The 25,967-nt window shown below is 35.8% G+C and overlaps 1 protein-coding gene across 1 annotated transcript; it reads left to right on the top strand.

Annotated features, from left to right (window-relative positions):
* Window positions 1-3,391: 3,391 nt before the first annotated feature.
* Window positions 3,392-25,626, top strand: wiza (WIZ zinc finger a). Its single transcript, XM_073851969.1, has 10 exons — window positions 3,392-3,435; window positions 4,185-4,309; window positions 5,994-6,530; window positions 6,716-7,627; window positions 9,116-9,589; window positions 11,433-11,753; window positions 12,231-12,445; window positions 14,301-14,565; window positions 14,648-14,813; window positions 24,478-25,626. The coding sequence occupies exons 2-10, from the start codon at window positions 4,207-4,209 to the stop codon at window positions 24,644-24,646; spliced, it is 3,162 nt and encodes a 1,053-aa protein (XP_073708070.1). The 5' UTR covers window positions 3,392-3,435; window positions 4,185-4,206; the 3' UTR covers window positions 24,647-25,626.
* Window positions 25,627-25,967: the final 341 nt, after the last annotated feature.

Raw genomic sequence — 25,967 nt, 5'->3', positions numbered from 1 at the left:
GTTCCCAGGGTAACTTCTAAGCAACTAAAGGCCTTTCTCACATTGGCTAATATTAATGTTCATGAGTCCACAATCAGGAGAACACTGAGCAACCATGTTGCGCATGGCAGTGTTGCAAGAAGAAAGCCACTGTTCTCCAAAAAGACAATTGCTGTGGACATCATGTGGACATGCCAGAGGACTATTGGAGAAAGGTTTAATGGATGGATGAAACCTAAATAGAACTGTCTGGTTTAAATAAGAAGCTATTATGTTCGGAGAAAAGAACACACTGCATTCCAGCTTAAGAATCTTATCCTATCTGTGAAAGATAGTGGTGGTAGTAATCATGGCCTGGGCCTGTTTTGCTGCATCCTGGCCAGGACAGCCTGCCATCATTGATGGAACAAGGAATTCTGAATTATACGAGAAATTCTAAAGGAAATCGTCAGGACATCTGTTTAAGAACAGAGTCTCAGGAGAACGTGGGTCATGCAGCAAGACAACAACCCCAAGCACACAAGTCATTCTACCAAAGAATGTTAAAGAAGAACAAAGTTAATGTTTTGGAATGTCTGTGTCAAAGTCCAGACCTTAAATCCAAATAAAATGTTGTGGAAGGACCTAAGCAAACAGTTCATAGGAGGAAATCCACCAACATCACAGAGTTTAAAGGTCCACTGAAGTGCCTTGAAACACGCAGCGTTATTCTATGTGGTGACCTGCTTTTAACTGAAACAAAAACATATCGCCCAGCCCCGCCCACTTATTTTGAATAGCCAATAGCATTTCATTTATATCTCCTCGGGCCAGAGCCGTTAAGCTCGGTAAAGCCGCATTTGTAGCTTATGACAGCCACAGACTAATAAATTACCCCACAGATTCAATATGAAACTCATAATCATACTGAGGCTGTGTAGTTTAATACATGCCGATTGCACATATGAGCGCATATATGATGTATTGCGTCTCTGTGTAGGGGGCGGGACAATACAGACTCTAGAGAGCATTTGATTGGACAGAACGTTTGATGAGAAACTGAAGTGCACGGTGATATGATCAAAATCGTTGATTAATATTGGCGGAAGTGACGAGACAGTAAGTTTTGAATGCCCATATCTTGTAAACGCGAATTTTGTCGTTGTTTTGAAGCACACTAGCTTATAGATAATCTTAAGGATAATATATTCATACTAAAAGCCAAAAAACTTTAATTTTGATTTCAGGGGGACTTTAAGTTGTTCTGCACTAAGGAATGGGCTAAAATTCCTACATGTTATTGTGCAGAACTGATCAGCATTTACAAAAAAATTACCTTCAGTTACTGCAGCAAAAGGTGGTCACACCAGATACTGAAAGAAAAGATTCACATACTTTTGCAATGCACAGATATGTAACACTGGATCATTTTTCTCAATAAATAAATGACAAAGAAAATATTTTTCTCTCACTTGTTTGATTGGGTTCTCTTTGTCTACTTTCAGGATGATAATGATGTTTTGGGTCATATTTATGCAAAATAAATTGCATTAAATGCATCCAGTTTACTTTTTCTCACTTACAACTACCCTCTATCCACCCTACTTTTCCCAAAAGAGTGGACGCAGCTATAGAGTGTTTTTCAGGATGTGTTATCAATCTGCCATATTGGCAACACTGAACATAAACAATGCCACTGAACCAAATGAAACTTGCATATTTTGCATTATTGCTGCTGAAAATGGTCAATTTTTTGGGCTGAACTAACTGGTCAGACCGGGAAAAACATTTTGAGTACTATAGATTGCCAAAAGTTATAACAAATCAAGGAGAAGATTGCGAAAAACTGTCTGAGAAACAAAAGGTGTTTGTGGTTGGCCAAACTGAACTAGGATTTCCAGGGCAAGAATCTTGACAACATCCGTGTTTGTTCTTATCAATTCCGGTCAGGTATACTCTTAAAAATAAAGGTGCTTTAAAAGGTTATTCACAACAATGCCATAGAAGAACAATTTTTGGCTCCACAAAGAACCATTTAGTCTAATGTTCTTTAAAGAACCATCTCTTTCTTACCTTTTTATAATCTGAGGAACTTTCATTCTCCACAAAGAACCTTTTGTGAAACAGAAAGGTTCTTCAGATCTTTAAGGTTCTTTATGGAACCAAAAAAGGTTCTTCTATGGCATCGTGAAGCAACTTTATTCTTAAGAGTGTAGGTGAACTTTTAGGCTGATATCTTATTATCTTACTATATATTAACACTGCTTATCTTTACCACCTGTCAAAATATTGCACTTTTTACTGCTTACTAAGTCTTTCTCTATATGATTTAACAGCTTTCACATGTTTTTTCCATGGTTTAGACAGCATAAATTAGCAGAACAACGTATCCAGTAGTACATTAACCATGCAATCCATGCTGTTGTTTACATCCGATCCAATATGGAGTATCCAGGTAACTGACCAATTCCTCTATTTGTAAATTTTATGGGGCTGGTTTCCAGTCTCATTTGCGTCCAGCTATTTTCAGCTGTACAAAACAGCTTGTTTTGCTGCGTGATATTGCGAACTGGTCTGTCTTACCATCATTTTTATGAGTATTATCAATATTTGTAGTGAAAGGAGTTTTAGCGTTTATTAGGGATGCACCGATCCGTATCGGCCGATTACTTGCGCGTTTTGTCAGTAAAGCCGGTTCTGTTCTCAACGTGAAATCACGCACCTGATGCCATTTACCGCTGATTACAGAACCGGCTTTACTGACAAAACGCGCAAGCATGATCGGCCGATACGTATCGGTGCATCCCTAGCGTTTATGCACGTTGTTATTCCTTTCCTTATTTCCCTGTAGTGGCTAAGAACCACAAGTCTCACCTATAAGCTTACTTCCAAGTTGAAGAATAAGGTGGATAATATGTGTCCATACCAATCCAAAAAAATTCATTATGTGATATCCTGACCAACTAAACGTAAAGACATTACATAATTGTAGCAGTAGGCTACTGATACAAAAGTGTCTCAAACAGAAGTCAATTGTTTAAAAATATATAAAAAGCACTAAATTTGAGTTTATTATATTACATCCATGAGATTATAATCTAAAAACTACAAAAAAATCTGTAAATGTGAATCGTTTTCCTTGTAAGTGCTGTGGAGTGGCTCACCTGCACCTTACCTGTACCTTCACAGACACGTTTTTTTTCTCTTAATGTGACATTTTATCTTCAAATTTAACATACGGATGTTAAACGAATCTCTAATTAAAAACTCCAGTTAAAAGACGATAGTTATTCTGTATGCTGAACCGCACTTTCTAGTTGTAAATAGCAGCCGCTACCACGCCTCGGCGACTCGCCCTTGTGTGGTGTTTTCTAGATGAGCTATCGATTGATTTTGCCTGGTTAGTCCAGCTCGACTGTGCTGTTTTGATTAAAGTGCCTGCCCTCCCTCCTGTAGTAAAATCCTCGCTACTTAAAGGTAACTTTAAGCATTATGTACTTTACCATTTTGTTTAAAATCTGGGTAGCTATGTTTAGCCAAACAGGCTTTGTGCCTTTGTACACTAGCAAACCTGTTTAACTGACCTGCACTATGTGATAAATATTTAGCTCGTGCTAGCTGCATGTGCGCGTCCATTGTGTTATGCTGGTGCACAAAATTATTCGAGATAGGAAGTTTGTTTTTGTTCATGGTCACGGACAGCATTAACGAGTGCAATAGTGATATTCGTTAAAATAAATTACTATGCATAAATTCAAGCAGGTAATCTTATAGAGAGATAGAAATGTAAATATTTAACGAGAGATGTAAAAGAATGGATGTGAGTGGCTTGACAGTGTTACAGTAAGATGTAAACATTACCTTTACAAAAACAGTCGCTACACTTCCAGGGAAAAACATAGTTGTTACTGTAAAAACAATAAGAAAATAATAAAGGTAAATACATGTTTTTCTTTCAAGCAGCAATAGAAGCTTCTGGAATCTGTTTTATTTTGACTATTTTTTTACTGTAATGCCTAATGTATATTTACTAATATAACGTTACTAATGTAACACTATTTAGTGTAGTAATGTTTGTAGGTATTTTATTTTGGTAAGTGGTAACAGTTTTTGCAACTTATGATTTTTAGATATCTCTAGGTTTAGAATATTTCATCTGTTTGCAAAAAAAATATTAATAAGTTATGTATTTTTTTAAGTCTAAACTTATCATTTTGTTTTTCTAGGTGTCAGGAGGAGATTCCAGCCATGGAGAAGACAGCACCAGACACAGCTCAGAGGACAGACACTGCCGCCGTTTTTTCACCGTGTCTGGAGAAAGACTTAGATAAAGAATTGAACAACTCTGATTGTAAGTACACTGAAGACAGAGTTTAGATGATAAACTGTGCTTAAATCTAAAATACACTGCTTGACATTTTCCCAGATTTTTTCCCCTTTTTTGAAAAAGCTAGTATGCAGATATTGGGCAGTATGAGTTGACAGATTTTGTAGAAAATTGCATATTGTATGTTGAGCATAGACTTTCAATACATGATTCAATACATTTAGAACACATACAGTTGAGGTCAAAAGTTTACAATCTGTAAAATGTTAATTAATTTACCAAAATAGGAGGGATCTGACAAAATGCATGTTATTTTTTATTTAGTACTGAGCCTGTTCAAAAGTTTACATATGCTTGATTCTTAATACTGTTGTTACCTAAAAATGACCCACAGCTGTGTGTTTTTTTTTTTTTTTTTTGTTTAGTGATAGTTGTTCATGAGTCCCTTATTTGCCCTCAACAATTAAACTGCCTTCTGTTTTTCATAAAAATCCTTTAGGTCCCACAAATTCTTTGGGTTTTTTTTTCAGCAGTTTTGTGTATTTGAACCCTTTCCAACTATTACTGTATGATTTTGAGATCCTTCCTTTCACACTGAGGATAACTGAGGGACTCATGCAACTATTACAGAAGGTTCAAACACTCACTGATGCTCCAGAACGAAAACACGATGCATTAAGTAACTTTTTGAATTTGAAGATCAGGGAAATTTTACTTACTTGTTATCTGGGAAACATGTAAGTATATATATATATATATATATATATATATATATATATATATATATATAGGCAAAATAAGAAAAAATGTACACATCTTCATTCTGTTCAAAAGTTTTCACCCCGGATAGTTTTTCCTTCTAAAGCATCAGTGAGCATTTGAACCTTCTGTAATAGTTGCATATCTGAGTCCCTCAGTTCTTTTGAAAAGATGGATCTCCATCTTCTTTTGAAAAGATGGATCTCAAAATCATTGTCATTGTTAGAAAGGGTTCAAATACACAAAAATGCTGAAAAACCAAATAATTTGTCAGTCCTGAAGGATTTTTCTGTAGAACAGAAGGCAGTTTAAACTGTTCAGGACAAATAAGGGACTCATAAACAACTATTACTAAACAAAAACAACACACAGCTGTAGATCATTCAAGTATCAACACAGTATTAAGAATCAAGCGTATGTAAACTTTTTAACAGACTTTTACATATATATATATATATATAAATTCAACTATTATTTTCTCTTGTGGAGTCTTTTATGTGAAATATCTTATTCAGGTCAGTACTAAATAAAAAAATATCAAGCATTTTGTATGACCCCTTTTATTTGAGCAAAATAATGAACATTTTGCAGATTCTGCAGGTGTATGTAAACATTTGACCTCAACTGTATTGTTCTCGTTCATCATGCATCTTCTACCAGGGTGTTTCTGTGTGATTTTGTAGTGTTTGGAGCTACCTGAAAGAATGTGTAGTGTGATCATTGGTCATTTAGTAGTGTATGATGAACTTTTTTTCAGTGTGATGCCTAGCGTTTTAAAATATGTTTGAAAATTTGAAAAGTTGTGTATTCCAGCGTCAACTTTGAACAGACTGAGTTGAGTTCGAAAATGTTCTCACCCCAAAACAAAATGTCTGTGTTTAACTTCACCATGAGAAACTGAACTTTAATTATATTTACACATTATGCATTTTCTCTTACATTCTTACAGTAGGCATCCATAGCTGTGAGTTTTGTGGGACCAATTTTGAATCCAGGCGAGGTCTCTCCAGTCATGCCCGGTATCATCTCAGGCAGCTGGGAGTAGCTGTGTCTGACAGTAGTGGAGCCCCTATAGACCTCCTGTACCAGTTAATGAAAGAAAGAGGTGGAACTCTACCCAAGCTCGAAAAACAGGTCAACCCTGTTAAAAAATTCAAAACAAAGTCCCCCAGCCTCAAAAAGGACACTGGGCCCAAACTGAAGATTAAAATATCCAACCTTGTAAAGAAAAAATATGCCCTTTCCTCGTCTTCCCCCGTTGCTGTAAAGGGATCAGCAGCATCTGCTCGCTCTTCTTCGCCCTTCTCCGTAGCAAAGCCTCGTAAAGCACCGCCAAAGAAACTTGTAACATCCACTCCAGTTTCAGCCTTGTCTTTTCATAAGGATCTGGACTACAGGCTCAGTGGCAGTCCGTCTACCTCCCTCTCACTGGCCTCAACCAAGCCTCTCTGGGCCCCTCAGGAAACAGATGCCCCACTCAATTTAGGTAGGTAACGGTATTAAAAATGTTTTGGTATGTGCTTGGAAGTAGGGTACATTTTTTTTTTTTTTTTTAAATGTGTACTAGTGAATTTTATTAGTCTATAAACCAAGCTAGTTAAAATGATGAAGCAATCCTTGCATGTAACATTCCAATCAGTTTTAAAAATGTGTTCTGTGCTTGTTCACCAGAAACTATGATGAATTCCACAGTGAGGGATGACAGCCATGTATGTGAATTATGCGGAGCGTGGTACGAGACCCGTAAAGGTCTCTCCAGCCACGTGCGGGCCCACCTGCGACACTTTGGTGTGAATTTAGAATCTAAAGGTGCTCCCATAGACATGCTTCATAAATTTATTCAGAGTGAGGAATTTAAGGAAAAGGCCAGTGCTTTGAATTGGGAAGGGTTGGATTTTGAGGACTGCACATCAGCCTCCTCCACTCCTTCTACCTCATCAGCAATCAGCAAAAATCCCCCTCTTGCTCCTCTGTCATTTAAAGGACTGTCGTCTATGCGTCCAACACCTCCTCCAATCAAAAAGAAGAAGATTTCTCAGGATGTTTCAGGAAACTTACCCGTCAGTGATAAAGTAGTATTTAAATCCCCTCCTTCAGCCAAAAAGCAGAAGATTTCACTAGATGTTTCAGGTAACATGCCACTCAGTGGTCAGGTAGAATTGAAATCATCGCCCGCAAAGAAAAAGAAGAAGATTTCACTTGATGTTTCAGGGAACATGCCACTCAGCGGTCAGGTAGAATTGAAATCATCGCCCGCAAAGAAAAAGAAGAAGATTTCACCAGATGTTTCAGAGAACATGCCACTCAGCGGTCAGATAGAACTGAAATCACCCCCTGCAAAGAAAAAGAAGAAGATTTCTCTAGATGTTTCAGGAATTTCGCCCCTCAGTGGTAGTGCAGAATTGATAGCATCTCCCCTGCCAAAAAAGCAGAAGGTTTCTACAGATGTTGCAGAGGATTTGTCTTTCAGCAAGAAAACAGATTTGAAATCACCTCCCTCGGTGGCAAAGCCAAAGATTTCTACAGATGTTTCAGAGAGCTTGGCCCTTGACAAAAAAGCAGAATTTAAAACACCCACTCAAGGTGAAAAACTAAATTTTATTTTATTTTTTATTTCATTTTTGAAGAATGTTTAAATACCTTGTTGACTGTATAATTTATAGCAAAACATGGTAAACCAAACTTTAAAAGAGTGACATCCTAGGCTTGGAAAACTTGAAATGGATACAGTTTTAAATAATAATATTTATTTTTAATATAATATCTGTGTATAAGACTAGAAATTGCTCTTTTTTGATTGCAATCGTAACAATTTTTTTTCACAATTCTTTCCAGTCAAGAACTACTGGAATGTCATGGAAATGCATCAGAAAATTTGGGAACCTCATTTTGAATTGTTGTATAAAATATTTTGAATTTTCATTTTTATTTTGGTCAATAGCAATATAAATGTACACTACCATCCAAAAGTTTGAGGTCCGTCTAAAAGTAATACCTTAATTCACTAAGAATACATTAAATAAACCGATAAAGATTTTTGCATTGTCACAAAAATTGCAAATAAATACTTTTTTTTTCTTTTTATTCATCCTATATATTAATATATTGAATATATAAATATATTGAAACAGAACACCATTATTTAAAATTTTGTGCATTAAAATATATTTTACTATATTATTGTTTTTCTATTTGTGATCAAATAAATGTATTAGAAATGCATAGAAAATTTTACCCAGAATGAAAATTTCCTAATAATTTACTCACCACCATATCATTCAGGATGTTTCTTGTCTGTCTTTTTTCAGTCGCAAACAAAATTATGTTTTTTGAGCAAAACATTCCAGACATTTTTTGTATATAATAGACTTCAATGGGAGCCAACAGGATGAAGGTCCAAATAGCTCTACATGATCCCAGCCTAGGAATAAGGGTCTTATCTAGTGAAATGATCATTTTCTTAAACAAAAAAATAATAATTGATACACTTTTTAACTTTAACGTTTGACTTTCTTTGCACATTCGCTTTAAAAAAAATGGGTTGGTACTTCCGCCTATGTCACGAATGGGAGAATATGTAATACGTGAAGTTGAGCTAGTGCAAGACTAGCATTTGTGGTAAAAAAGTATATAAATTTGTCTTTTTCTTAGAAAATGATAAACACTTTGCTAGATAAGACCCTTATTCTTCAGCTGGGATCGTGTAGAGCCTTTTGAAGCTGCTCTAAAACTGCAATTTGGACCTTCAACCCGTTGGCCATTAAACCATTAAAGACCATTAAAGTCCACTATATGGAGAAAAATCCTGGAACGGTATCCTTAAAAACCTTAATTTCTTTTTGACTGAAGAAAGAAAGACAAACATCTTGGGGGTGAGTAAATTATCAGGAAATTTTCATTTGGGAAGTGAACTTCTCCTTTAACCTTCCTCACAGAAAGCATTAAGGTTTGATTTTACATCTAATAACCAACCAACTTTGGTCAGTCTTTAACTATGAAATATGCCCTAACGTACAGTTCTGTAACAAAAAATGTGCACTGACATAGTTTCTTCTTTTGTTTATAACAAAGGTGAACCATCCAAAGATGTCAGCTGTGAATTCTGTCACGAGAAGTTTAAGAAGAGTCAGAGCCTGGCCAGTCATGCCCGCTATCACCTGCGTCAGATGGGCATCACCGAGTGGTCCGTCCAAGGGTCTCCCATGGCCACTCTGCGAGAGGTCATGGCTCAGCGTGGTAGTTCTGCAGGATCTCTCAGCCCTCTGTGTCCGCCCTCACTGACCCCACCTGGATCCCCCTCTGTACCTCCCTCTGTACCCCCTCTCCTCCCATCCCCTAAACCCATTACCCAGCCTTCCTCACCTTCTCCGGTTCGTCACAAAGTTCCAAAGGCCAAGAAGGGCTCCAGGCCTGTGTTCCCAAAACCAAAGGACGAGCCTGTGGAAGTGGATATCTCTATCATAGAGTCTCCTAAACCACAAAGTGCTCCCACCAGCCCTTTAACACCTCAGTCTGATTCCAACACAATTAGATCGCCTGTGATAGGTGAGTAAAAATTAGCATTACTTCTGTTGTTCTTTTTTTTTTTTTTTTTTTTGCCACAGCTGATGCCAGTTATAAGGATAGTTCTCCCAAAATTGAAAATTCTGTTGTTTATTACTCACCATCATGTTGTTCCAAACCCGTAAGACCTTAGTTCATCTTCGGAAAACACAAATTAAGATATTTTTGATGAAATCCAAGAGCTTTCTGATTCTGCATAGACAGCCACAGAGCTGAAACGTTCAGGGCCCAGAAAGGTAGTAAGGAACAATGTCCTTACTACCTTTCTGGGCCTTGAATGTGGTAGTTGCATTGCGGTCTATGCAGGGCCAGAAAGCTCTCAGATTTAATCAAAAATATCTTAATCTGTGTTCCGAAGATGAACAAATGATTTACGGGTTTGGAAAGACGTGAGGGTGAGTAAAAAATGACAGAATTTTCAATTTTGGGTGAACTATCCCTTTAAAATGCAGATTATATTTAAACTTTCTCTAGATTTTTCAGCCTCAGGCGTGCTATTTATAATTAAATTAAAGGTATAAATTTGAGAAAATGTGTAAAAACCAACAATAATTGCATATGAATTCGTAATGGTCATGTTTCCTACATCTATTTGCCTGGTTACTTTTGGTCTTACTTTCCTGCATCTATTTAACTATTTAAGCTTAAAGGAACGCTCCACTTTTTTTGGAAATAGGCTCATTCTCCAACTCCCCCCGAGTTAATAAGTAGATTTTTACCGTTTTGAAATCCATTCAGCCGTTCTCCTGTTCTGGCGATATCACTTTTAGCATAGCTTAGCATAGATCATTGAATCCTATTAGACCAATAGCATCACGTTCAAAAATGACCAACGAGTTTCCATATTTGTCCTATTTAAAACTTGACTCTTCTGTAGTTATATTGTGTACTAAGACCGTTGGAAATGCAAAGCTGCGAGTTTCTAGGCTGATAAGATTAGGAACTACACTCCCATTCCGGCGTAATAGTCAAGGATGTTTGCTGTCGTAATATGGCCGAAGCAGGCGGAGTATTATCAGAAATGAGTTCCCAGCTAGTTTAGCATTTGCACATGTGCTGCGTGGTATTACTGCTCCTGCTTCGGCCATATTACGGCAGCGAACTTCCTTGACTATTACGCCGGAATGGGAGTGTAGTTCCTAATCTTATCAGCCTAGAAAATTGAAGCTTTGCATTTCCACCAGTCTTAGTACACGATATAACTACAGAAGAGTCGAGTTTTAAATAGGACAAATATCGAAACTCGTTGGTCATTTTTGAACGTGATGCTATTGGTCTAATAGGATTTAATGATCTATGCTAAGCTATGCTAAAAGTGATATCACCAGAACAGGAGAACGGCTGAATGGATTTCAAAACGGTAAAACTCAACTTATTAACTCGGGGGGAGTTGGAGAATGAGCCTATTTCCAAAAAAGTGGAGTGTTCCTTTAATGTAAATATTTAGCAAAGATGGAACGCTTTTTCCATTTTGCATCAAACTTTAAATGCCATTTGATGATGCATAAATATGGTCATGACATTAAGTGTTACACTGACTGCAATACAAATGTCTAAACATCCTTAAATCAAGATAAATTTACTTGGGAATGCAAAATGAAGATATTAAGTCTTGTTTTCTGAAAAGCTAAGCAAAATTAAGTGAATTTGTGCTTAAAACAAGAACAAATATCTGTCAGTGGGGTATGAAAGCCTGTTTTAAAAGTCTTACATTTACCTTCATAAAACCTGCAGAAACCCTGTAACTATTAACCGCAAGTATCACGTTTTATTGTGGATCGCTTGTTTTGTTAGTTTTTTAATGGTTTCTGTTTGCTTTCCACAGCTCCAAAACCTGAGAAGCAGGAGCCCAAAACGTTAGTATGCTGTGAATACTGCGGTGAGATGTTTGATACTCGTAAAGCCCTGTCCTGTCACGCACGTGGTCACTTACGACAACTGGGAGTAAGATGGTCCTTGAAAGTCCCACCAATAGAGGCCCTGTATGAACTCATGAAGAGGGAGGGCACTGAACAGGCATCCCAAATCAAATCAGAACCTGCATCAGGGCCAGCAGTGCAGTGGAAAAAAACAGCATCCTCACCTCAGACGTTAACTCTGTCACCTGGGGAAAATGAGAAGGCTGCCTCAGACAGCATGTCTTCAGGTATACTCAGTCAAGATTTTTCTTCATAACTGCACGATTACATGTCTCTCAGTAACTAACATTATAACCTCCCAAAAATGCACAAAGACAAGGGTTAGTGTTGTATTTTTGATTTTTTCTTCATAACTGCACGATTACATGTCTCTCAGTAACTAACGTTATAACCTCCCAAAAATGCACAAAGACAAGGGTTAGTGTTGTATTTTAGATTTGAAATCTTTAATGATTTATAAAAAGTAAATGTAATTGGTCAAAATGAAGACTTGCTGGAATGAAGCAAGTTCATTATCCATACATCATCTATGCATTTTCAGGAAAATCATGTTAAAATTTTAAGTACATTGTATTTCATTTTAGATATAGTCAAATTAAGGGCAAACTGACCAAAGCTGACTGCATCCAGACATTATTCTGAATGTTGGTGCAATGTCTACTCTCATGTCTTGGGTTCTCCACTCTCTACTCTTTGTGCTCTAGGCTGTGATGCCACCTGTGAACTTTGCGGCTTTGATTTTGAGAATCGAAAGGCACTGGCCAGCCATGCAAGAGCCCACCTGAGGCAGCAGGGAGTGGATTGGAAGATCAACGGCTCTCCTATTGAGACCCTGGCGGCCTGGATGAAGAGTGAGCCAGGGAAGGTAGCAGAGCTTCATAAAAGCTACATGAAGGGGCACTTGCCTCTTGTTAAGAAGGTGAGTCCAGGTTAAATTGTTGACTTAATACATGACCCTGGACCACAAAACCAGTCCTAAGGGTAAAATAAAATAAAATGAATAAATAAGCTTTCCATTGATGGCCGAAATACAGCAATTTAAAAATCTGGAATCTGAGGGAGCGAAAAAATCAAAATACTGAGAAAATCGAATTCTTAGCAATGCATATTACTAATCAAAAATTAAGTTTTGATATATTTATTGTAGGAAATTTACAAAATATCTTCATGGAACATGATCTTTATTTAATATCCTAATGATTTTAGCATAAAAGAAAATTTTGACCTATTCAATGTATTTTTGGCTATTACTACAAATATTCCAGTGCTACTTAAGACTGGTTTTGTGGTCCAGGCTCACATATCATCCTAGTTATATTATATTCTTATCTCTTTAGGAAATGATCATATATATTAATATTAACTTTCTATTAAATTTCTAATGCGATTTTTGCTTCACATGTTAATGTAAACTGTAACCCTCATAATGCATATAAAAATATACATACTTATTCATATTCCAGGTCCAACAGTCATAACTTAATACTTTCCAGACAAAACCATATTGTATTTGATCAGTAAATGTGGGGAAAAAGTGTTGAATGTAATTTCCATGTTATTTACCTCTTTTTATTAATTAAAAATTCTTTGAAAAAATAAAATTACACATTAACCACACAAAAAAGCTATGATGGTTGTATATAAGAATATATATACATATATTTTTTTCAATATTGAAGAGAATCTTTTGAACATACAATTGTACGAAACTAAACAACATCAAAACAGCAAAGGTTTTCAGACAAAATAAATTTAGTATTTTTATCATATTTACAAAATTCAGTCCCATTGTGAAAAGGCAATTTTTTTTAAAGAAACATTAAGCAAACATTTTTTGACACAAATATACAGTTGAAGTCAAAAGTTTACATACACCTTGCTGAATCTGCAAATGATCATACAAAATGCGTGTTATTTTTTTACGTAGTACTGACCTGAGTAAGATATTTCACATAAAAGACATTTACATATAGTCCACAAGAGAAAATAATAGATGCATTTATAAAAATGATCCTGTAAATCCTCTAAATACACGTAATTCTTAATACTTTTTTTGTTTAGTGATAGTTGTTCATGAGTCCCTTGTTTGTCCTCAACAGTTAAACTGCCTTCTGTTCTTCAGAAAAATCCTTCAGGTTCCACTAATTCTTTGGTTTTTCAGCATTTCTGTGTATTTGAACCCCTTCCAACAATGACTATTTTTATGAGATCCATTTTTATGCATATTATTTACTCTTGTGGACTATATGTAAACATCTTTTATGTGAAATACCTTATTCAGGTCAGTACTAAATAAAAAATAACATGCATTTTGTATGATCCCTCTTATTTTGGTAAAATAATTAACATTTTGCAGATTCTGCAAGGTGTATGTAAACTTGACCTCAACTGTAACTTTATTGTAAGGTTAATGATTTTACTAGTATTTTTGAAGGTATTTTTGACACCTAATGGTACTCAAGACATACCCAGCTCCAAAATGACCCAAATGTAACTATTTTAAATGGTTAAATATCTTTAAAAAATAAAAATTAACAAAAAACTGGGCAAAACAACACATAAAATGATGTGTATTTTAAGGGTCTTAAAGCATTTGCAAGGATGTTTAAATTATTTTACATGAAAATACTCATCCTACTTGTACTACAACAATACTGATTGATTTATCTTCTGCTTTATCTGTGTTCCTTAAGATTTGCATATACCCAAAATTGTCAGCAATGTCTTGTGTCCTTGATATTCACAAAATGTCTCTTTGTCTCCCTCTGATTTAGGCCTCCAGAAGAACCTCATCTCCATATTTTTCCTCAGATTCTGAGTCTGTCCGTCTTGGTTCTCACAAAGCTTCATCAGCAACTCAAGACACTGCAGGTCAGCTGCAGGTATCCCAGCATTCCAAAGCAACTAGAGAGGGCAAAGCAGGGATGAGCCACTCTTCCTCGTCACACAAGAAACGGTCTTCATCATATGAACTATCCTCAAACAGCTTGATCCAGGTTCCCACAGCCCGTAGTGAGTTGAACGTTCGTTCACCTCGAGGTAAGGGATATATATGTATTACTTGTTTTCACCAATAAAGAACATTTAATATGCATAACGAGAATCACTGTCCTTGTCTTAGGCTGTGAACGGCGTCCTCCGAAGCATTTATCGCACTCTGAGAGTGTATCAGGGGAAACTGAACCTTCAAAGCCTTCTCGGGCTGGAAACATTCCATCCTTGGTGCCGAGACCACCGGAGCATAGCTTAGTAAAGCTGGTAGGAAAGATGTACTCCCTCAAGTGCAGGTGAGTTCAAACAACTAATTAGTTTGTGTTTAATGAAATTTGGCTGTGTGAAAATTGTGTGCTCACAGAGAAGCAGCCAGAATCATGGCCTGATCCTGTTCTCCTTTCACTTGGCTCTCTACACTTCAAATGGTTCTAGGTCAGGGGTCTGCAAACTTTAAAGTTTACTTCATTTTTTATGTGAACAGAGCACATGCCATGAATTTCGTCATCAGCACTGTACACGCTTGGCTTTAGACGAGTGCTTATGTGAGGGAGTCAAAAGATACCCGCTACTGTAGTTTAAACAAGTACAGACACGTTTCTCGCTCATAAAATTTTGAGAGAAAAGACACAGACACTGTACAAGAAAAATATGTTTAGTGTGTATGTCGACTCCCTGTGTTCATGCACACTATCAAATTAAGTATGTTTTGAAAAGGGTTTGTGTTTAATTGTGCACGTACCCATAAAAAATGACCCAAGTGTACTTTGAGCTTAAAGGGATGTTTGCTCATTTACTCATTTGTTTTACCTCCACTGAAAATAAATTGCAACTTTTTGTCTCAGTTCTGACTTTTTTCTTGCAATTGCAAATTTACATCTCACAATTAAAAAAATTTTCTTGCATTTGCGAGTTTACATCTCGCAATTCTGACTTTTTTTCTCGCATTTGTGAGTTAACATCTCACATTTTGACTTTTTTCTCACATTTGCCAGTTTGCATCTTACAATTTTGACTTTTTTCTCGCAATTACGAGTTTACATCTCACAATTCTGACTTTTTCTTGCATTTGCAAGTTTACATCCCACAATTCTGACTATTTTGCTCACAATTACGAGTTTACATCTAACAATTTTGACTTTTTCTCGCATTTGCGAGTTTACATCCCACAATTCTGACTTTTTCCCTGCAATTACAAGTTTACATCTCACAATTCTGACTTTTCCCTGCAATTACAAGTTTACATCTCACAATTCTGATGTTTCTTGCATTTGCAGGTTTACATCTCACAATTCTGACTTTTTCTTGCATTTGCAAGTTTACATCCCACAATTCTGACTATTTTGCTCACAATTACGAGTTTACATCTAACAATTTTGACTTTTTCTCGCATTTGCGAGTTTACATCCCACAATTCTGACTTTTTCCCTGCAATTACAAGTTTACATCTCACAATTCTGACTTTTTCTTGCATTTGCAAGTTTACATCCCACAATTCTGACGTTTCTTGCATTTGCAAGTTTACATCCCACAATTCTGACTATTTTGCTCACAATTACGAGTTTACATCTAACAATTTTGACTTTTTCTCGCATTTGCGAGTTTACATCCCACAATTCTGACTTTTTCTTGCATTTGCAAGTTTACATCCCACAATTCTGACGTTTCTTGCATTTGCAAGTTTACATCCCACAATTCTGACTTTTTCTTGCATTTGCAGGTTTACATCTCACAATTCTGATGTTTCTTGCATTTGCAGGTTTACATCTCACAATTCTGACTTTTTCTTGCATTTGCAAGTTTACATCCCACAATTCTGACTATTTTGCTCACAATTACGAGTTTACATCTAACAATTTTGACTTTTTCTCGCATTTGCGAGTTTACATCCCACAATTCTGACTTTTCCCTGCAATTACAAGTTTACATCTCACAATTCTGATGTTTCTTGCATTTGCAGGTTTACATCTCACAATTCTGACTTTTTCTTGCATTTGCAAGTTTACATCCCACAATTCTGACTATTTTGCTCACAATTACGAGTTTACATCTAACAATTTTGACTTTTTCTCGCATTTGCGAGTTTACATCCCACAATTCTGACTTTTTCCCTGCAATTACAAGTTTACATCTCACAATTCTGACTTTTTCTTGCATTTGCAAGTTTACATCCCACAATTCTGACGTTTCTTGCATTTGCAAGTTTACATCCCACAATTCTGACTATTTTGCTCACAATTACGAGTTTACATCTAACAATTTTGACTTTTTCTCGCATTTGCGAGTTTACATCCCACAATTCTGACTTTTTCCCTGCAATTACAAGTTTACATCTCACAATTCTGACTTTTTCTTGCATTTGCAAGTTTACATCCCACAATTCTGACGTTTCTTGCATTTGCAAGTTTACATCCCACAATTCTGACTTTTTCTTGCATTTGCAGGTTTACATCTCACAATTCTGATGTTTCTTGCATTTGCAGGTTTACATCTCACAATTCTGACTTTTTCTTGCATTTGCAAGTTTACATCCCACAATTCTGACTATTTTGCTCACAATTACGAGTTTACATCTAACAATTTTGACTTTTTCTCGCATTTGCGAGTTTACATCCCACAATTCTGACTTTTTCCCTGCAATTACAAGTTTACATCTCACAATTCTGACTTTTTCTTGCATTTGCAAGTTTACATCCCACAATTCTGACGTTTCTTGCATTTGCAAGTTTACATCCCACAATTCTGACTATTTTGCTCACAATTACGAGTTTACATCTCACAATTTTGACTTTTTCTCGCATTTGCCAGTTTGCATCTTACAATTTTGACTTTTTTCTCGCAATTACGAGTTTACATCTCACAATTCTGACTTTTTCTTGCATTTGCAAGTTTACATCCCACAATTCTGACTATTTTGCTCACAATTACGAGTTTACATCTCACAATTTTTACTTTTTCTCGCATTTGCCAGTTTGCATCTTACAATTTTGACTTTTTTCTCGCAATTACGAGTTTACATCTCACAATTCTGACTTTTTCTTGCATTTGCAAGTTTACATCCCACAATTCTGACTATTTTGCTCACAATTACGAGTTTACATCTAACAATTTTGACTTTTTCTCGCATTTGCGAGTTTACATCCCACAATTCTGACTTTTTCCCTGCAATTACAAGTTTACATCTCACAATTCTGACTTTTTCTTGCATTTGCAAGTTTACATCCCACAATTCTGACGTTTCTTGCATTTGCAAGTTTACATCTCACAATTCTGACGTTTCTTGCATTTGCAGGTTTACATCTCACAATTCTGACTTTTTCTTGCATTTGCAAGTTTACATCCCACAATTCTGACTTTTTCTTGCATTTGCAAGTTTACATCCCACAATTCTGAGTTTTCCCTGCAATTACAAGTTTACATCTCACAATTCTGACTTTTTCTTGCATTTGCAAGTTTACATCCCACAATTCTGACGTTTCTTGCATTTGCAAGTTTACATCCCACAATTCTGACTTTTTCTTGCATTTGCAAATTTACATCCCACAATTCTGACTTTTCCCTGCAATTACAAGTTTACATCTCACAATTCTGATGTTTCTTGCATTTGCAGGTTTACATCTCACAATTCTGACTTTTTCTTGCATTTGCAAGTTTACATCCCACAATTCTGACTATTTTGCTCACAATTACGAGTTTACATCTAACAATTTTGACTTTTTCTCGCATTTGCGAGTTTACATCCCACAATTCTGACTTTTTCCCTGCAATTACAAGTTTACATCTCACAATTCTGACTTTTTCTTGCATTTGCAAGTTTACATCCCACAATTCTGACGTTTCTTGCATTTGCAAGTTTACATCCCACAATTCTGACTATTTTGCTCACAATTACGAGTTTACATCTAACAATTTTGACTTTTTCTCGCATTTGCAAGTTTACATCCCACAATTCTGACTATTTTGCTCACAATTACGAGTTTACATCTCACAATTTTGACTTTTTCTCGCATTTGCCAGTTTGCATCTTACAATTTTGACTTTTTTCTCGCAATTACGAGTTTACATCTCACAATTCTGACTTTTTCTTGCATTTGCAAGTTTACATCCCACAATTCTGACTATTTTGCTCACAATTACGAATTTACATCTCACAATTTTGACTTTTTCTCGCATTTGCCAGTTTGCATCTTACAATTTTGACTTTTTTCTCGCAATTACGAGTTTACATCCCACAATTCTGACGTTTCTTGCATTTGCAAGTTTACATCCCACAATTCTGACTATTTTGCTCACAATTACGAGTTTACATCTAACAATTTTGACTTTTTCTCGCATTTGCGAGTTTACATCCCACAATTCTGACTTTTTCCCTGCAATTACAAGTTTACATCTCACAATTCTGACTTTTTCTTGCATTTGCAAGTTTACATCCCACAATTCTGACGTTTCTTGCATTTGCAAGTTTACATCCCACAATTCTGACTTTTTCTTGCATTTGCAGGTTTACATCTCACAATTCTGATGTTTCTTGCATTTGCAGGTTTACATCTCACAATTCTGACTTTTTCTTGCATTTGCAAGTTTACATCCCACAATTCTGACTATTTTGCTCACAATTACGAGTTTACATCTAACAATTTTGACTTTTTCTCGCATTTGCGAGTTTACATCCCACAATTCTGACTTTTTCCCTGCAATTACAAGTTTACATCTCACAATTCTGACTTTTTCTTGCATTTGCAAGTTTACATCCCACAATTCTGACGTTTCTTGCATTTGCAAGTTTACATCCCACAATTCTGACTATTTTGCTCACAATTACGAGTTTACATCTCACAATTTTGACTTTTTCTCGCATTTGCCAGTTTGCATCTTACAATTTTGACTTTTTTCTCGCAATTACGAGTTTACATCTCACAATTCTGACTTTTTCTTGCATTTGCAAGTTTACATCCCACAATTCTGACTATTTTGCTCACAATTACGAGTTTACATCTCACAATTTTGACTTTTTCTCGCATTTGCCAGTTTGCATCTTACAATTTTGACTTTTTTCTCGCAATTACGAGTTTACATCTCACAATTCTGACTTTTTCTTGCATTTGCAAGTTTACATCCCACAATTCTGACTATTTTGCTCACAATTACGAGTTTACATCTAACAATTTTGACTTTTTCTCGCATTTGCGAGTTTACATCCCACAATTCTGACTTTTTCCCTGCAATTACAAGTTTACATCTCACAATTCTGACTTTTTCTTGCATTTGCAAGTTTACATCCCACAATTATGACGTTTCTTGCATTTGCAAGTTTACATCTCACAATTCTGACGTTTCTTGCATTTGCAGGTTTACATCTCACAATTCTGACTTTTTCTTGCATTTGCAAGTTTACATCCCACAATTCTGACTTTTTCTTGCATTTGCAAGTTTACATCCCACAATTCTGAGTTTTCCCTGCAATTACAAGTTTACATCTCACAATTCTGACTTTTTCTTGCATTTGCAAGTTTACATCCCACAATTCTGACGTTTCTTGCATTTGCAAGTTTACATCCCACAATTCTGACTTTTTCTTGCATTTGCAAGTTTACATCCCACAATTCTGACTTTTCCCTGCAATTACAAGTTTACATCTCACAATTCTGATGTTTCTTGCATTTGCAGGTTTACATCTCACAATTCTGACTTTTTCTTGCATTTGCAAGTTTACATCCCACAATTCTGACTATTTTGCTCACAATTACGAGTTTACATCTAACAATTTTGACTTTTTCTCGCATTTGCGAGTTTACATCCCACAATTCTGACTTTTTCCCTGCAATTACAAGTTTACATCTCACAATTCTGACTTTTTCTTGCATTTGCAAGTTTACATCCCACAATTCTGACGTTTCTTGCATTTGCAAGTTTACATCCCACAATTCTGACTATTTTGCTCACAATTACGAGTTTACATCTAACAATTTTGACTTTTTCTCGCATTTGCGAGTTTACATCCCACAATTCTGACTATTTTGCTCACAATTACGAGTTTACATCTCACAATTTTGACTTTTTCTCGCATTTGCCAGTTTGCATCTTACAATTTTGACTTTTTTCTCGCAATTACGAGTTTACATCTCACAATTCTGACTTTTTCTTGCATTTGCAAGTTTACATCCCACAATTCTGACTATTTTGCTCACAATTACGAGTTTACATCTCACAATTTTGACTTTTTCTCGCATTTGCCAGTTTGCATCTTACAATTTTGACTTTTTTCTCGCAATTACGAGTTTACATCTCACAATTCTGACTTTTTCTTGCATTTGCAAGTTTACATCCCACAATTCTGACTATTTTGCTCACAATTACGAGTTTACATCTAACAGTTTTGACTTTTTCTCGCATTTGCGAGTTTACATCCCACAATTCTGACTTTTTCCCTGCAATTACAAGTTTACATCTCACAATTCTGACTTTTTCTTGCATTTGCAAGTTTACATCCCACAATTCTGACGTTTCTTGCATTTGCAAGTTTACATCTCACAATTCTGACGTTTCTTGCATTTGCAGGTTTACATCTCACAATTCTGACTTTTTCTTGCATTTGCAAGTTTACATCCCACAATTCTGACTTTTTCTTGCATTTGCAAGTTTACATCCCACAATTCTGACTTTTCCCTGCAATTACAAGTTTACATCTCACAATTCTGATGTTTCTTGCATTTGCAGGTTTACATCTCACAATTCTGACTTTTCTTGCATTTGCAAGTTTACATCCCACAATTCTGACTTTTTCTTGCATTTGCAAGTTTACATCCCACAATTCTGACTATTTTGCTCACAATTACGAGTTTACATCTAACAGTTTTGACTTTTTCTCGCATTTGCGAGTTTACATCCCACAATTCTGACTTTTTCCCTGCAATTACAAGTTTACATCTCACAATTCTGACTTTTTCTTGCATTTGCGAGTTTACATCCCACAATTCTGACTTTTTCTTGCATTTGCAAGTTTACATCCCACAATTCTGACTTTTCCCTGCAATTACAAGTTTACATCTCACAATTCTGATGTTTCTTGCATTTGCAGGTTTACATCTCACAATTCTGACTTTTTCTTGCATTTGCAAGTTTACATCCCACAATTCTGACTATTTTGCTCACAATTACGAGTTTACATCTAACAGTTTTGACTTTCTCGCATTTGCGAATTTACATCCCACAATTCTGACTTTTTCCCTGCAATTACAAGTTTACATCTCATAATTCTGACTTTTTCTTGCATTTGCGAGTTTACATCCCACAATTCTGACTTTTCCCTGCAATTACAAGTTTACATCTCACAATTCTGATGTTTCTTGCATTTGCAGGTTTACATCTCACAATTCTGACTTTTTCTTGCATTTGCAAGTTTACATCCCACAATTCTGACTTTTCCCTGCAATTACAAGTTTACATCTCACAATTCTGATGTTTCTTGCATTTGCAGGTTTACATCTCACAATTCTGACTTTTTCTTGCATTTGCAAGTTTACATCCCACAATTCTGACTTTTTCTTGCATTTGCAAGTTTACATCCCACAATTCTGACTATTTTGCTCACAATTACGAGTTTACATCTAACAGTTTTGACTTTCTCGCATTTGCGAATTTACATCCCACAATTCTGACTTTTTCCCTGCAATTACAAGTTTACATCTCACAATTCTGACTTTTTCTTGCATTTGCGAGTTTACATCCCACAATTCTGACTTTTTCTTGCATTTGCAAGTTTACATCCCACAATTCTGACGTTTCTTGCATTTGCAAGTTTACATCCCACAATTCTGACTATTTTGCTCACAATTACGAGTTTACATCTAACAGTTTTGACTTTTTCTCGCATTTGCGAGTTTACATCCCACAATTCTGACTTTTTCCCTGCAATTACAAGTTTACATCTCACAATTCTGACTTTTTCTTGCATTTGCAAGTTTACATCCCACAATTCTGACGTTTCTTGCATTTGCAAGTTTACATCTCACAATTCTGACGTTTCTTGCATTTGCAGGTTTACATCTCACAATTCTGACTTTTTCTTGCATTTGCAAGTTTACATCCCACAATTCTGACTTTTCCCTGCAATTACAAGTTTACATCTCACAATTCTGATGTTTCTTGCATTTGCAGGTTTACATCTCACAATTCTGACTTTTTCTTGCATTTGCAAGTTTACATCCCACAATTCTGACTTTTTCTTGCATTTGCAAGTTTACATCCCACAATTCTGACTATTTTGCTCACAATTACGAGTTTACATCTAACAGTTTTGACTTTTTCTCGCATTTGCGAGTTTACATCCCACAATTCTGACTTTTTCTTGCATTTGCGAGTTTACATCCCACAATTCTGACTTTTTCTTGCATTTGCAAGTTTACATCCCACAATTCTGACTTTTTCTTGCATTTGCAAGTTTACATCCCACAATTCTGACTATTTTGCTCACAATTACGAGTTTACATCTCACAATTTTGACTTTTTCTCGCATTTGCGAGTTTACATCCCACAATTCTGACTTTTTCCCTGCAATTACAAGTTTACATCTCACAATTCAAATTTTTTTTGCATTTTCAAGTTTAAATCTTGCAATTTTTACTTTTTTCTCACAATTTCGACATGAAGTCAGAATTCCATTTATGTCTTGCAATTATGAGAAAAATTGTGAGATGTAAACTTGCAGCTGCGAGGGAAAAAAAGTCAGAATTGACTGAAAAAGACACAATTACCTTTTTTATATTCAGTTGCAGAAACAAGCTTCCATACATTTTTAACAGATGTTTACATATAAGAAAAAATAGCTGAATTTAATAAAACTTTAATAAACATGTTACATTGTATATATCATTTAATTCTTTACATTGTGTGTCCTAAACGGGATGATTTCTCATACCTGTTCGCATACCTGTTCAGGAGTCCCTTATTTGTCTTGAGTAGGGTTGCAAAAAGGCCAGAAATTTTGGGCAAATTTAAGGAATTTTTCACCCCTTTGCACCCCTAGTCCTAAGTTGTTTAACTGCCCAGTTTTTTTCTGAAAAATCCTTCAGATTCTGCACATTCTCCTTTTCAACAGCAACTGTATGATTCTCACGACTGTGAGATTGAGGGACTTTATTCTGCCAACTAGTACAAAAAAAATCAAACATTCACTGATGCTTTTTGAATACAATAATTTTGTCTTAGGAAATGTGCATCCTATTTTGCTTTGAAGGGTACTAAATGAAAAAAATCTTTTCTTCTGATCTTTAAACAAAACAATTGATATCATTTTTAAAAAAGTTAATAAAAAGGCTGGAAATTTTCTGAAACCTCTCAAAGAATTTTGGAATTTTAGCAGTGTTTCACCCCTTTGCGACCCTACTCATGTGCAGTTTAACTGCCCACTTCAGATTCTGTACTTTTTTAGCTTTTCCAGCGTCTTCTGCATATTTGAACCCTTTTCAACAGCGACTGTATGATTTTGAGATCCATTTTACACAGTGGACAACTGAGGGACTACAGTAGTCAACATTTGAAGTTAATCAAAACCTTTCATCAAAGTTGTTCTAAAACCAAATCAATACCGCTTTTTGTCTTAGAACTTTGATTTTGACTTTTTGATCCACTTCACAATTCTGACTTTTTCTTCGATTACGGGTTTACATCTTGCAATTCTGACTTGTTTTTTGAAATTGTGAGTTTACATCTCACATTCAGACTTTTTTCTCACATTTGCCAGTTTACATCTCACAATTTGGCCTTTTTTTCTCGCAATTGCACGAAAAAAAAATTGTAAAAAAAGTGATCTTTAAACAAAACAATTTATATCCTTTTAAAAAAGTTTATAGAATTTGAATCTGTTCTGCATCTGAATCAAGTTGATTTCATTATAATTAAATGTCTTTAAAATAAAACTAGACTAGAACAATAAGTGATCATCTCTGTTTGATTTGACAGGTTTTGTGAGGAGGTTTTCCAAGGACCGCTCTCCATACAAGAAGATTGGGTCATCCACCTACAACAGCACATCCTCAAGCTGAAGAAGGATTCAGCCTCAAGCTCATCACCGCAGCCTCCTCTCAGTCACAGCGAGGCACCGCTGCTCATTGGCCCTCAGGCCGTCTAGATGCTCTATCTGCTGTGGTCTTTCTTTTCAAAATTATGCAATCACACTACACTGACTTTTTAATTACAAGTATAGCTTTATTACCTGGACCTTGACTGTCAACTGTGATGTGGATTTCGTCCTAAATTTCATTGATTTTTTGTAAGACACTACTGAAAGAGATTGACCACAGGTTTTTTTAACATGTCAGGTGTTGTCCAGTGGCGTGGTTGGGATATTTTGAATGTATTTTACTGTTTATTGCATCTCACTGTTTATAATGTGTTCCTACATTTTAGCTGTTTTCTTGATGAACAAAATTTCAAACCTGTTGTACTTAACGTTTGAAATAGTACTTAAAGTGTTTCGTTTTAAGTAAGGTTTTATTGTTTTATGAACAAAGTTGTGTAGACCAGCGTTTGGTCATTGAAATGAAGTTATTGTTCTTACGTTTTAATATAGTACTTAGGATTATGAAAGCGGTGCTTCTTACAATTACCTGTTTTTTCAATGCCAAAAAAGCCAATAAAACGGATGTTTTTAAATAGAAACCAGCACTACTTCTGCAGGCCTCGTCAAGTGATCCAGGCACTAAAATGAGACTTTAATATGTCTTGTTTTTACTAACTCATTTTTCAGGAGCAGTTTTTTTTCTATACTTTTAACAGTACCTGTTAAATTAGTCAACCGTGTGATTCTATAACATGTACTTGTGTATTTGTCTTTGTAAAACACTGTGCCAGTGTCTGGTTGGAGTAAAGGCTGTTTTAATACTCCAACAGCAAATATTAAATACTTTCCAGACTGTATATGAAAACGTACATTTCCATATGCATTATTTCTCATGTGATATGTGAGGTTTGTTCACCATTTTCTTGGTCTCAGGTTTTGCAAGGTTTTCATTCAATCATTCTTGAATCAAACACGCTGTTATCTTTGCAAAATAATTGAGTTAAATGCAGTATTGAGCTTTTTATACCTGCATTTGATAACCACTTAATAAAGACTTTGAATCTATTTACTACTTTGTTGGTCATTTATAGGCTTCTGTGCTCTATTGAATCTTCAACACAATAAATTCAGCGTACGATTTGTGTCTCTTGTATCGGAGACATAATAAGACACTGATATTCCCAGAGCTGCTCTCCTTTTCCACTTTTTTATGGCTGTTTTTCACTCTTGAGGTCTGCTAATGCTATATTCCTGTGTAAATGAAAGCCTCCTGTTTCAAGAGTTCGGTCTGCTTCCCACAGTGAGGAGTCTGTGTAAAGCAGCTGTGCTGGGAGATGTTAATTACAGGACATATAGACTGGACAGACACCTTTATGGAGCTCCTACATGA

Source organism: Garra rufa, chromosome 12 (assembly GCF_049309525.1).
Source record: "Garra rufa chromosome 12, GarRuf1.0, whole genome shotgun sequence".
In the NCBI taxonomy this organism is placed as follows: Eukaryota; Metazoa; Chordata; class Actinopteri; order Cypriniformes; family Cyprinidae; genus Garra; species Garra rufa.
This window is presented reverse-complemented; position numbering and strand designations above follow the sequence as displayed.